The following is a 14,116-nucleotide window of genomic DNA, read 5'->3' as shown; positions in this document are numbered from 1 at the left end:
GCCAATGGTGCACAATGGGGGACACCACAGGGGCAGTTGCACCCGATGCCAAGTTACTTGGGGACGCAAAACATGCCACCAGACCCCATCATCAAATTATCCAGGACTCCACTGTAGTCTCCTTGGAGCGACACCTGGCGGCCAAGAGATAAAACTTTCAGCAAGGGCCAGAGGCGAGGACCGAGGCCAGGGCGTGAGCGAGGACCAAGGCCAGGGCGCGAGCGAGGACCAAGGCCAGGGCGCGAGCGAGGACCAAGGCCAGGGCGCGAGCGAGGACCAAGGCAAGGGCGCGAGCGAGGACCAAGGCAAGGGCGCGAGCGAGGACCAAGGCCAGGGCGCGAGCGAGGACCAAGGCCAGGGCGTGAGCGAGGACCAAGGCCAGGACGCGAGCGAGGACCAAGGCCAGGGCGCGAGCGAGGACCAAGGCCAGGGCGCGAGCGAGGACCAAGGCCAGGGCGCGAGCGAGGACCAAGGCCAGGGCGCGAGCGAGGACCAAGGCCAGGGCGCGAGCGAGGACCAAGGCCAGGGCGCGAGCGAGGACCAAGGCCAGGGCGCGAGCGAGGACCAAGGCCAGGGCGCGAGCGAGGACCAAGGCCAGGGCGCGAGCGAGGACCAAGGCCAGGGCGCGAGCGAGGACCAAGGCCAGGGCGCGAGCGAGGACCAAGGCCAGGGCGCGAGCGAGGACCAAGGCCAGGGCGCGAGCGAGGACCAAGGCCAGGGCGCGAGCGAGGACCAAGGCCAGGGCGCGAGCGAGGACCAAGGCCAGGGCGCGAGCGAGGACCAAGGCCAGGGCGCGAGCGAGGACCGAGGCCAGGGCGCGAGCGAGGACCGAGGCCAGGGCGCGAGCGAGGACCGAGGCCAGGGCGCGAGCGAGGACCGAGGCCAGGGCGCGAGCGAGGACCGAGGCCAGGGCGCGAGCGAGGACCGAGGCCAGGGCGTGAGCGAGGACCGAGGCCAGGGCGTGAGCGAGGACCGAGGCCAGGGCGTGAGCGAGGACCGAGGCCAGGGTGTGAGCGATGACCGAGGCCAGGGCGTGAGCGATGACCAAGGCAAGGGCGTAAGCGAGGACCAAGGCAAGGGAGTGAGCAAGGACCAAGGCAAGGGCGTGAGCGAGGACGAGGACCAAGGCAAGGGCGTGAGCGAGGACCAAGGCAAGGGCGTGAGCGAGGACCAAGGCAAGGGCGTGAGCGAGGACCAAGGCAAGGGCGTGAGCGAGGATGAGGACCAAGGCCAGGGCGTGAGCGAGGACGAGGACCGAGACAAGGGCGTGAGCGAGGACCAAGGCCAGGGCGCGAGCGAGGACCAAGGCCAGGGCGCGAGCGAGGACCAAGGCCAGGACGCGAGCGAGGACCAAGGCCAGGGAGCGAGCGAGGACCAAGGCCAGGGCGCGAGCGAGGACCAAGGCCAGGGCGCGAGCGAGGACCAAGGCCAGGGCGCGAGCGAGGACCAAGGCCAGGGCGCGAGCGAGGACCAAGGCCAGGGCGCGAGCGAGGACCAAGGCCAGGGCGCGAGCGAGGACCAAGGCCAGGGCGCGAGCGAGGACCAAGGCCAGGGCGCGAGCGAGGACCAAGGCCAGGGCGCGAGCGAGGACCAAGGCCAGGGCGCGAGCGAGGACCAAGACCAGGGCGCGAACGAGGACCAAGGCCAGGGCGTGAGCGAGGACCAAGGCCAGGGCGTGAGCGAGGACCAAGGCCAGGGCGTGAGCGAGGACCGAGGCCAGGGCGTGAGCGAGGACCGAGGCCAGGGCGTGAGCGAGGACCGAGGCCAGGGCGTGAGCGAGGACCGAGGCCAGGGTGTGAGCAATGACCAAGGCAAGGGCGTAAGCGAGGACCAAGGCAAGGGAGTGAGCAAGGACCAAGGCAAGGGCGTGAGCGAGGACCAAGGCAAGGGCGTGAGCGAGGACCAAGGCAAGGGCGTGAGCGAGGACCAAGGCAAGGGCGTGAGCGAGGATGAGGACCAAGGCCAGGGCGTGAGCGAGGACGACGACCGAGACAAGGGCGTGAGCGAGGACCAGGACCAAGGCAAGGGCGTGAGCGAGGACCAAGGCAAGGGCAAGAGCGAGGACCAAGGCAAGGGCAAGGGCGTGAGCGAGGACCAAGGCAAGGGCAAGAGTGTGAGGACCAAGACAAGGGAGTGAGTGAGGACGAGGACTGAGGCCAGGGCGTGAGCGAGGACCAGGACTGAGGCAACGGCATGAGCGAGGCCAAGAGAAAGGCAGGTGGGGCGAGAACCAAGACAAGGGAGGGGGGAGCAAGGACCAAGGCCAGAGCGAAAACCAGGGTGGGATGTGAGGACTAGGGCAATAAAATAGTTGCACAAATAATAAAACAATTCCTGCATTGCTCCAGCTACTTGCTCTACACCCTGTCCCCATTGTGAATAGTTAAAGGGAACCTGTCAACCCCAAAATTGAAGGTGAGCTAAGCCCACCGGCATCAGGGGCTCATCTACAGCATTCTGTAATGCTGTAGATAAGCCCCCGATGTATCCTGAAATATGAGAAAAAGAGGTTAGATTATACTCACCCAGGGGCGGTCCCGCTGCGGTCCGGGGCCTCCTATCTTCATACAATGACGTCCTCTTCTTTTCTTCACGCTGCGGCTCTGGCACAGGCGTACTTTGTCTGGCCTGTTGAGGGCAGAGCAAAGTACTGCAGTGCGCAGGCGCCAGGAAAGGTCAGAGGCCCAGCACCTGCACACTGCAGTACTTTGCTCTGCCCTCAACAGGCCAGACAAAGTACGCCTCTGCCGGAGCCGCAGCGTGAAGACAAGAAGAGGATGTCATCGTAAGAAGATGGGAGGCCCCGGACCGCGACACCCATCCGACCAGTGGCGTATCCAGGGGGGGGCAGCCGACAGGGGGTCGTCAGCGGGCAGCCTGATGATGTGGCGGTCCAAGGAGGCTCCTCGTCGGCGGCATTCTGCCGCCCCCACACTGAGATACTCACCTACTCCTGGCGGCGTGATCCCTGCAGATCTTCGGTTCCCCGGCGCCCCAGCTTCTTCCTGTACTGAGTGGTCACATGATACCGCTCATTACAGTAATGAATATGCGGCTCCACCTCCCATAGGGGTGGAGCCACATATTCATTACTGTAATGAGCGGTAACGGTGACCGCTCAGTACAGGGAGAAGCTGCAGCGCCGCCCCGGGGAAGCAGGGACTGCACTGCGCCAGGAGCAGGTGAGTATAACGGGGAGGGGAGCGCTGCGCGATATTCACCTGCTCCTCATTCCGATGTCGCTCCGTCTTCAGCAGTGACGCTGAGGTCAGAGGGCACCCTCTGCCTGAGCGTCAGTGCTGAAGATGGAGCGGCGCCAGATCGAGGAGCAGGTGAATATTGAAAGTGCCGGGGGCCTGAGCGCTGGAGAGGTGAGTATGTGATTTTTTTTTTTATCGCAGCGCCAGCAACAGCAAGTGGGGCAAGTGTCTGTATGGAGCATCTTATGGGGCATAATCAACGTTTCTGCAGCACTATATGGGGCAAATATATTTATGGAGCATCTTATGGGGCATAATCAACGTTTCTGCAGCATTATATGGGGCAAACATATTTATGGAGCATCTTATGGGGCCATAATTAACGTTTGTGCAGCATTATATGGCGCAAATATATTTATGGAGCATCTTATGGGGCCATAATCAACGTTTGTGGAGCACTATATTGGGCAAATGTGTCTATGGAGGATCTTATGGGGCCATTATTAACCTTTATGCAGGATTATATGGGGCTCCTGATTCAATATGGATATTCAAAAACACAACCTACCGCTGTCTCAATTAATTTTACTTTTATTGGTATCTATTTTAACATAATGGGGATTCAGGAATGTACCTTGGCTTGGTCATACAGTTTCAATAGAGTTAAGGTTCAAATGGGGGAGGTTGGGGGGGGCGGGGGGCGCCAAACTGATCCTTTGCCCCGGGTGCAGGAAAGGCTAGCTACAGCTCTGCATCCGACCTGAACAGAACCGGGACCGCTCCTGGGTGAGTATAATCTAACCTCTTTTTCTCATCTTTCAGGATACATCGGGGGCTTATCTACAGCATTACAGAATGCATTACAGAATGCTGGAGATAAGCCACTGATGCCGGAGGGCTTAGCTCTCCTTCGATTTTGGGAGTGACAGGTTCCCTTTAATAATCCACCTACTCTATAAGCCAACACTCCGCCCCCCATGGTAAATATCCAACACTCCGTCCCCCATGATAAATAGCCAACACTGCTCCCCCCCCATGGTAAATAGCCAACACCCCACCCCGATGGTAAATGGCTAACACTCTCCAGCCTTGTCTGTCTATGAAGTGCATATAGTACATCACCCAACTTTCCACACAGACTTTCCTTTGCTCCTAGCATTCACATGGTATGCCGCCTTCCAGCTAACCCCAGAGTTTTTTATGACCTTGTTTACTTTGGCTTGATTATATGCATCTGGTCCACTCTTAATTCTCTGACCAAGATGAACAGAGACCACTCCTCTGCTTCACACCTGAATGCACTTTGTAGCACATATATTGCATAGCACAAGTCTGCTGTGTGATTCCTAGAAGTGTGTCCTAGAAGTGTGAAGACTACTGTAGAATTGGAACTGAAGGTAACTGGCCACAGTCACTGTAAACAATGTTTCTGTTTGTTGTCACTCTCATCCGTATAATCCTTCACTTTTTGCTAACCCCCCTAATCCCTACACCTAGTAAGGAACTGTTCATCTCTTCCTCAATCCTCCCCATCCATCTCACTTCCTCCTCAGAACTGTTCCTCAACATACAATCCTCTGTCTCCAAGCACAGACAGCCACCTCATGCCCTCTCCTACTCCCACCTGCTAACACTTTCTCTGCTCCTTCTCACTGCTGGTTATAGCTCTCCAAATCCTGGTCCTCCTCACCACATCCCCACAGTCAGTTCTACCTCCCATCCACGCTCTATTACAAATTTCCGTAACCTCTCTAACCTTATACCGATTCGCCCAGCCCCCACTTCCCCAGTCCCACTAACAGGAGCTCTATGGAACGCTCACTCTGTCTGCAACAAGCTTTCCTACATCCATGATCTTTTTATTACTCACAAACTTTCCTTCCTTGCCATCACCGAAACCTGGCTCACCCCCTCTGACACAGCCTCTCCTGCTGCACTCTGGTGTGGTGGCTTCCACCTTTCCCACACACCCCGCCCCAGCAGCAAGCATGGTGGAGGAGTTGGTTTTCTACTGTCAGATAACTGCTCCTTCACACACATCCCACTGCCACCCTCTGTTACCCTCCCTTCCTTTGAGGTGCACTCTATGCGCATCTACTCTTCCCCTCCAACCTCCAACTGGCTGTCATTTACCGCGCCCCCTTGGCCAGCCACCACCTTCTTTGACCACTTCACCACCTGGCTACTTCATTTCCTTTCTGCGGACATCCCCACTATCATCATGCGACTTCAACATACCCATTGACACTTCCCTCTCAGCTGCCACTAAACTTCTATCTCTCACTTCCTCCTTCGGCCTCACTCAATGGTCTTCTGCAGCCACTCAAAAAGATGGTCACACACTGGACCTCATCTTCACCCGCCTCTGCTCCCTATCTAACCTCTCTAACTTGCCTCTCCCTCTTTAGGACCACAACTTACTCACATTCGCTTCCCTCTCAACTTCTTGTCTACAATCCTCACGCCACAAACTTGCACACCATCGCAGAAATCTTAAACACCTCGATCTACACTCTCTCTGAATCCCTCCTCCCTCTCACAGACATAAGTTCCCTACACAATACGGATGCCGCTGCCGCTCTATATAACACCACAATAGCTGTAGCTTTGGAATCTCTTGCCCCTCTCACACATACCAAAGCTCGCAAAATCAACAGACAGCCCTGGCACACCAACCTGACCAAAGAACTGAGGCGGGCTTCCAGGGCTGCTGAGCGGAGATGGAAAAGATCCCACTCCAACGAGCACTACATCACATTCAAACAGTCCCTCACTACTTTCAAGACCACACTCGCCACAGCAAAACAAACCTACTTCTCATCTCTCATATCCTCCCTGTCTCACAACCCTAAACAGTTATTCAACACTTTCAACTCTCTCCTCCGTCCACCAGCACCTCCTCCCTCCCCACTCATCTCAGCTGAAGACTTTGCATCATTTTTCAAGCAGAAAATTGAGAAGATCAGAGATAGTTTTAGTCGACAACCCCCATAGCCCTTCCTCCCAACTACCCAGCCCGCCAAAACAAAACGGGACCCGTAGAAGCGCTGTTGTTGGCGCGAAACGGCCGTCGTTGATCCCTGCTCACCCCCTTTCCTTTCACACTCCCCCGTGCCGTGAAGATAATGGTGATGTATCACATGTCTCAATAAAGGACTCAGACCACACCGAAGCTGGTGAGTGCTGCCGCATTTTTTCTAGTTCTTATCTGCTGCATTGTTGTTTTTCATGCGAGCACCTCCATCTGGATGTCAGGCTCTCCGGTCACACCACTCATGGACTGTGGTAGCTCTTAGTGACAAGGGCTGTGCGGTTCAGCTTTTCGTCTCTATTTATTACTACTGGAACAACACGTCCATCTTGAACTGTCCTCCCATCTCTCTTTCTGCTCCCTCTTCGACATCTTACAATCAGGCTTCCGGTCACACCACTCCACTGAAACTGCCCTAAGGTCAGCAATGACCTATTTACCGCAAAGAGCAAGTGACACTACTCTGTCCTCCTCCTCCTAGACCTGTCCTCTGTCTTTGACACAGTGGATCATTCCCTATTATTACAAACCCTCTCATCCCATCACAGACGTGGCCCTATCCTGGATCTCGTCATACCTAACTGACCGAACATTCAGCGCCTCCCATTCACACACCATCTCCTCACCTCACCACCTATCTGTCGGAGTCATGCAAGGTTCAGTCCTTGGGCCCCTGCTCTTCTCCATTTACACCTTTGGCCTGGGACAGCTCATAGAATCTCATGGTTTCCAGAATCATCTCTATGCTGATGACACACAGATCTACATCTCTGGTCCAGATATCACCTCCCTACTAACCAGAATCCCACAATGTCTATCCGCTATTTCATCCTTCTCCGCTAGATTTCTGAAACTTAACATGGACAAAACAGAATTCATCATCTTTCCCCCATCTCACACGACCCCCCCCAACGAACCTATCCATTACAGTAAATGGCTGCCCACTCTCCCCAGTCCCACAAGCTCGCTGCCTCGGGGTAATCCTTGACACTGATCTCTCCTTTAAACCGCATATCCAAGCCCTTTCCACTTCCTGCCACCTTCAACTCAAAAATATTTGACGGATCCGTACATTCCTAAACCAAGAATCTGCAAAAACACTAGTCCATGCCCTCATCATCTCCTGCCTTGACTGCTGCAACCTCCTGCTCTGTGGCCTCCCCTCTAACACTCTCGCACTCCTCCAATCTATTCTAAACTCTGCTGCCCGACTAATCCACCTGTCCCCTCGCTATTCCCCGGCCTCTCCCCTCTGTCAATCCCTTCACTGGCTCCCCATTACCCAGAGACTCCAGTACAAAGACCATGACGTACAAAGCCATCCACAACCTGTCTCCTCCATACATCTGTGACCTCGTCTCCCGGTACTTACCTACACGCAACCTCCGATCCTCACAAGATCTCCTTCTCTACTCCCCTCTTATCTCCTCTTCCCACAATCGCATACAAGATTTCTCTCGCGAATCCCCCCTACTCTGGAACTCTCTACCACAACATATCAGACTCTCGCCTACCATCGAAACTTTCAAAAAGAACCTGAAGACCCACCTCTTCCGACAAGCCTACAACCTGCAGTAACCACCGATCAACCAAACCGCTGCATGACCAGCTCTATCCTCACCTACTGTATCCTCACCCATCCCTTGTAGATTGTGAGTCTTCGCGGGCAGGGTCCTCTCCTCCTGTACCAGTTGTGACAGATTAATGTACTTGTTTTTATTATGTATACCCCTCCTCACATGTAAAGCGCCATGGAATAAATGGTGCTATAATAATAAATAATAATAACACCCGCCCCCATGATAAATAGCCAACACATAGCTAATATAGCCAACGTTCCTCCACTGCCTTATAGGATTAATGCCCAGCTCCCAATAGTAAAAGGGGCAATACTGTGGTCTATGGCTGTTCTTCTGCCCCATGGTGGGATGTATTTAATCCATCGCCCCACTGCACATAGTTACTGCCCAGTCCTCAGGAAACATGGCTAATGCTCAGCTCCCGAGGGACATGGACGGTAAAGGCCCCCGTGGTACATGGACGGTAAAGGCCCCCGTGGTACATGGATGGTAAAGGCCCCCGTGGTACATGGACGGTAAAGGCCCCCGTGGTACATGGACGGTAAAGGCCCCCGTGGTACATGGATGGTGAACACCCCCATGGCATATGTACAGCTAATGTCTCCGTGGTACATGAACGGTGAAAGCCCCCGTGGTACATGGACGGCGAACGCCCCCGTGGTACATGGACGGCGAACGCCCTGCTGCTGTGGTGCTTCTATAGCCCCCGTCCCGACATGGCGGTCCTCACCAGCAGCTTGTTCTTGTACACATACTTTGTGTGCCCCGTGGAGTCTTTGATCTCTTTGCTGAACACCAGAGAGATCTCGAACAGGAAGAGGTGCCGGTCGCGCCCCTTTCTAATCAGAGATTTGGGGTCCCAGACTTGGAAGGAATCCTGGAGGATGAGTTCACCCTGAACATCCAGGTTCTCATCAAACCCTAGAGATAAAAAAAAATATTGTTAGTGATGGGGGTGATGTGATCAGGCTGTGGCCACGCTGAGACTTCTAGTGCCCCCGGCAGTGCTGTTCACCTTCCAGCATGCTGACATGCATGGCGTCATTGGCCCTCTTCGGCACGCTGAGCATCACCTCCAGACCATCCTTGATCTCGCCTTTACCCTCCTCGCAGCAGGTCAGCAGCTCCTGATGGAGAGACACCAAGATGTAGAGGGAATCTCGCGCCCCAGGACGCCCCCCGTGGAGTCTACACCGAGCGCACAGTAAATATTTATCACATATCTGCAATGGAAACTGCGGCACGTAACACACGAGCCATCCAGGACGGAGCAGCCTGTCCTATGTGAGGCCAGACTCTGCCATCCTGTACCCATAGATGCGCCAACGCGGAGTAACCCGGCTTTACTAATGGTCAGATACTCCAGCCACATCCAGAGCTGTAATCACAATTCTGCTACGTGGTGACAGGCACAGATCAAACTGCTGCAGTCCCATCATGCACTGCATCTACAGCACTGCATTCTGGGAGAGTCAGATTATCTGCAGCGCCTGCTATAACACTGCGATACATCATCTGTACAGAATCAGCAGGAATAGTATGCGAGGCTGCAATCGTGAACGTCGGATTGTGAGAGCAACTGTGGATGTGAGGGCAGGCCAGGAATGGTACGAGGCGGGTGTTACGAGTCGGGCAGCGTGCGCACCTTGAGCAGCAGCTGATACTTTGTGATCCTCTGCACGGGTTTGATGAGATACGAGGAGATGGAGTTGGCCAGTCCGTGTCTTTGCTGGATCTCCTGTAATGTAGAGGTGAGATGATCAGCGGATGACGAGGCGGGCGGATGTGTACCCAGAAACCATGGCGGCCATACTTACATCAAAGAAGGTGGCGGCGTGCTCCAGGATCAGCTGGCTGGAGTCCGGCTTGTTCTTACAGTATGTCACGTACATCTGAAACTTGTCAGCCTGAAAGAGGAAGAGCCAAAGAAGAACCATCACATCTGACCTTACGCGGGTCCTCCATGCTGCCCACACCGAACCTACACTGGTCACATTTACTGCCCTCGCCGACTCTACACTGGTCCTCCGTGCTGCTCTTGAAAACCCTATGCGGGTCCCTGTATACTGCCCTCGCCGACCCTACACTGGCCAAATGTACTGCCCTCACTAACCCTACGCGGGTCCTGCATACTGCCCTCGCCGACTCTACGCTGATTTTGTGTACTGCCCTTACCGACCCTACGGGGGCCTCCGTGCTGCCTTCGCCAACCCTACAGGGGTCCTCCGTGCTGCCCACACTGACCCTACACTGGTCCTCCGTGCTGCCCTCACCGACCCTATGCTGGTCCTGTGTACTGCCCTCGCAGACCCTACGCGGGTCCTGTGTACTGCCCTTGCTCACGCTACGTGGGCCTTCTGTGCTGCCCTCGTCGACCCTACGCGGGTCATGTGTACTTCCCTCACCGACCCAACGTGAGTCCTCTGTGCTGCCCTCACCGACCCTACACAGGTCATGTGTACTGCCCTCATTGATCCTACAAACCTTACATCGCATTATCATTACTGACCCGATACAGATCCTAGGTACAATCATCATTAATCCTTTATACCAACACGGACCCTTCCGATCTGAGCCCTCAATGATTAGAGACATTTTAATCACCCATGTGACGAAGCAATGACCGACGTCCTCCGGAAGTTGTTCATATTTCTCCAATTCCTTTAAAAAGATGCTGAGGAAAAACAAAGGATTGTGGGTGAGAACGTTACCATCCCAGAGCAAAGAAATAAAATCAATTAACAAAACACAAAGTGACTAAAGAAGGGACAAATGTATATTCAGTATCTGGTGACTGCTCGTCGCCTCCATCATCAATATCTGGTGACCGCTTGTCGCCTCCATTATCAATATCTGGTGACCGCTCGTCACCTCCATCATCAGTATCCGGTGACCGCCCGTCACCTCCATCATCAATATCTGGTGACCGCCCTTCACCTCCATCATCAGTATCTGGTGACCGCCCGTCTCCTCCATCATCAGTATCTGGTGACCGCCCGTCTCCTCCATCATCAGTATCTGGTGATTGCTCGTCACCTCCATCATCAGTATCCGGTGACCGCCCGTCACCTCCATCATCAATATCTGGTGACCGCCCTTCACCTCCATCATCAGTATCTGGTGACCGCCCGTCTCCTCCATCATCAATATCTGGTGACCGCTCATCGCCTCCATCATCAGGATCTGGTGACCGCTCGTCGCCTCCATCATCAGTATCTGGTGACCGCTTGTCGCCTCCATTATCAATATCTGGTGACCGCCCGTCTCCTCCATCATCAGTATCTGGTGACCGCCCGTCTCCTCCATCACCAGTATCTGGTGACCGCTCGTCGCCTCCATCATCAATATCTGGTGACCGCCCGTCTCCTCCATCACCAGTATCTGGTGACCGCCCGTCTCCTCCATCACCAGTATCTGGTGACCACTCGTCGCCTCCATCATCAATATCTGGTGACCACTCGTCGCCTCCATCATCAGTATCTGGTGACCGCTCGTCACCTCCATCATCAGTATCTGGTGACCGCTTGTCGCCTCCATTATCAATATCTGGTGACCGCCCGTCTCCTCCATCATCAGTATCTGGTGACTAACCATCGCCTCCATCATCAGAAATGATGGAAAAGAAACATGAGACATAACCCAGAAGGTGTCACACCTCAGACTCCTCATGAGCCCCCGTTAAACTGATGATGGCTTTACACCCTGATGGCTTCTCTCCGCAGCTTTGTCAGGTCGTCACCTGGAATTGCTCGAATGATCAAGTCGCCTCATCCAGGATCATTGTGAATTCTCTGGCCGTCAGGTGTAGTGCAGCGGCAGTGTCAGTGCACAACTCCATACAGCGATGAGCCAAATCCACAACTGCTTTAACCCGGAATATGGCAAGGAGCGATCAACTAAGACATGAAGGTCAGTCAGTCTGGAAAATTGCTAGAAATGTGGGGGAAAACTACTGTTTTGGCACACGGCAAGGCTCGGAAGGGAAGGAGTGCCATTTGACTTTTGAATGTAAAATTTGCAGGAATAATTATTGGATGCCATGTCACGTTTGGAGAGCCCCTGATGTGCCTAAACATTGGAAACCCCTCACAAGTGACACAATTTTGGAAACTAGGCACCTCAGGGAACAGATCTGTGTATTGAGCACCTTGAATCCCCAGGTGTTTCACAGAAGTTTATAACATTGAGTAGTTAAAATAAAAAAAAATTGTAAAAAAATTCCCACAAAAATGTTTTTTAGCCCAAAATGTTGTACTTTCACAAGGGTAACAGGAGAAAATGGACCACAAAATGTGTTGTGCAATTTCTCCTGAGTTCACCGATACCCCATGTGTGGTCAAAATCTACTTTTGAGGCAAAGCTCTGAAGGGAAGTAGCGCCATATAACAGTGCAGATTTGGCTATACTGGTTTGAGGATGCCATGTTACATTGGCGGAGCCCCTGAGGTGCCAGAACAGCAGAACCCTCCCCCATAAATGACCCCATTTTACAAACTACACCTCTCAATGAATTCATCTAGGGGTGCAGTGATCATATTGACACCACAGGTGTGTTACAGAATTTTATACCAATGGGCAGTGAAGAATAAAAATAATTACATTTTTACCACCAAGATTGTGTTAGCCCCAAATTTTACATTTTTATACTGGCTAATGGGTAAAAATGGCACCAAAATTTGTCCCACAATTTCTGCTGAATGTAGAAATACGCAATATGTGGCTGTACAGTACTGCTTAGCCACACGGAGAGATTCTGGAGGGACGGAGCGCCATTTGCCTCCTGGAGCACAGATGTTACTAGAACAGTTTGTGGGCTCCATATACAGAGCCCCTAATTGCTAGAAGAGCGGATTACAACCTCAAGTGACCCCATTTTGGAAAATACACCTCTTCGGGAATTTATCTACAGGTGTAGTGATGATTTTGACTCCATGACACACTGGGGCTCAGAAGGGAGGGGGCAATTGGATTTGGGAATTTGCTGATTTTTTTTTTTGAGGGATGAGAAGGCATTTTGCTTTTCCAGAGACTTTGTGCTACCAGTAATGTGGAAGCCCCCTATATTTCCGTTAACAGATGACAGACCGGAGTGGGGATTTTTTTTTTGTGGATGGAATTGAAGCTTTTATTGGGAACATTTTACATAACGTTTGGAATCACATTTATCCTGCGCTCTACGCTGAGCACTTACTTTGTGGTGTCCATCTAAATCTCCGAGTGACGTGATTCAGATGAAACCCGAGGGATCCACTATAATGAGGCAGCAGAGTTACTCTGGACTCAGTCTTGCCTCTGTTCAGTGATCTCCTTTTCAGAAGTGCACAAAACTGTGGTCGACCGCACTTTTATGCTTGCCTAAAATGACAGACAATGCCGGATCACATATCAGACGGCGTCCACGGTGCCTCCATCTGCCTCATTATAGGGGATCTTATGCCAGAAGTTCCGAATGAATCACGTATTTCAGAGATGTACACGGAAACCACGATGTAAGAGCTCAGCGGAGAGCACAGGATAAATGTGCGCTGAGCCTTACTGCGATCATTGGGAGAATGAAGAAAACTCAACAGCAGGTGAAGAATTGGTTTCATTTATTTTTTATGCTGTTCCTCATACAGTATAAATGATTTGGCAACTTTATTCTTCGGGTCGGTGCGATTACAGCGATACCAGATTTATATTGGGTTTTTAGGTTTGGCTGCTGTCACACGCTAAAAGACGCGTTTTATTGCAAAAATATAATGTTTGCATCTCCACATTTTTTTTAGAGCTATAAATTTTCCATATTTTAGCCGACAGAGTCATGAGAAGTCTTGTTTTTTGCGGGATGAGCTGCCTGTTTTTGTTTTTTTTTTCGTTTTGGTTTTTAAACAATTTTTTATTTTTTTACAAATTGTGTCGAGCATTACATCTTATTGACAGTAAATTCTTAATGATTAACACAATGTTATGGGGGTTAGGGAAGGGAAGAGGATAGGGGAAATGGTGACATTACAATAACTATCCAATCACATTCTCTATATGCGAATCTGCAAAGTTTTTTAATAACGGTATTTAAACGGAAAGATAACCAATTGTTCCATTTTTTATGAAATTGAGCTATATTATTATTAGATGTAGCGATTATTTTTCCTGATAGGCAATTCTCATTGATCAGTGACACGACCTCGGACAGTGAGGGGCATTTGGAGTCTTTCCAGTAACCAGCAATTTTGATTCTTGTAGCTACAATAATATGTACAATCACTGCACAGAACTCATAGGGAAACGAGTCCAAATCAATAGCGAGTAATGCCTGCTGTGCG

At 52.5% G+C, this 14,116-nt stretch overlaps 1 protein-coding gene across 5 annotated transcripts in view; it reads right to left on the bottom strand.

The window, feature by feature from the left end:
- Positions 1 to 14,116, bottom strand: part of KALRN (kalirin RhoGEF kinase) — a 396,845-nt gene that overhangs the window by 179,433 nt on the left and 203,296 nt on the right. For all 5 annotated transcript variants that reach the window (XM_077273324.1, XM_077273330.1, XM_077273322.1 and 2 more), the window contains exons 26-30: positions 10,416 to 10,485; positions 9,629 to 9,718; positions 9,457 to 9,549; positions 8,827 to 8,938; positions 8,542 to 8,732 (exon numbers count right to left, since the gene is read on the bottom strand). In XM_077273324.1, coding sequence (XP_077129439.1) covers positions 8,542 to 8,732; positions 8,827 to 8,938; positions 9,457 to 9,549; positions 9,629 to 9,718; positions 10,416 to 10,485 — 556 coding nt within the window. The remainder of the gene's footprint in view (positions 1 to 8,541; positions 8,733 to 8,826; positions 8,939 to 9,456; positions 9,550 to 9,628; positions 9,719 to 10,415; positions 10,486 to 14,116) is intronic.

The sequence above is a fragment of the Ranitomeya variabilis genome, chromosome 7 (assembly GCF_051348905.1).
Source record: "Ranitomeya variabilis isolate aRanVar5 chromosome 7, aRanVar5.hap1, whole genome shotgun sequence".
NCBI classification, from domain to species: domain Eukaryota; kingdom Metazoa; phylum Chordata; class Amphibia; order Anura; family Dendrobatidae; genus Ranitomeya; species Ranitomeya variabilis.
Note: the sequence above shows the minus strand (reverse complement) of the source record. Positions and strands in the feature narration are given on the sequence as shown.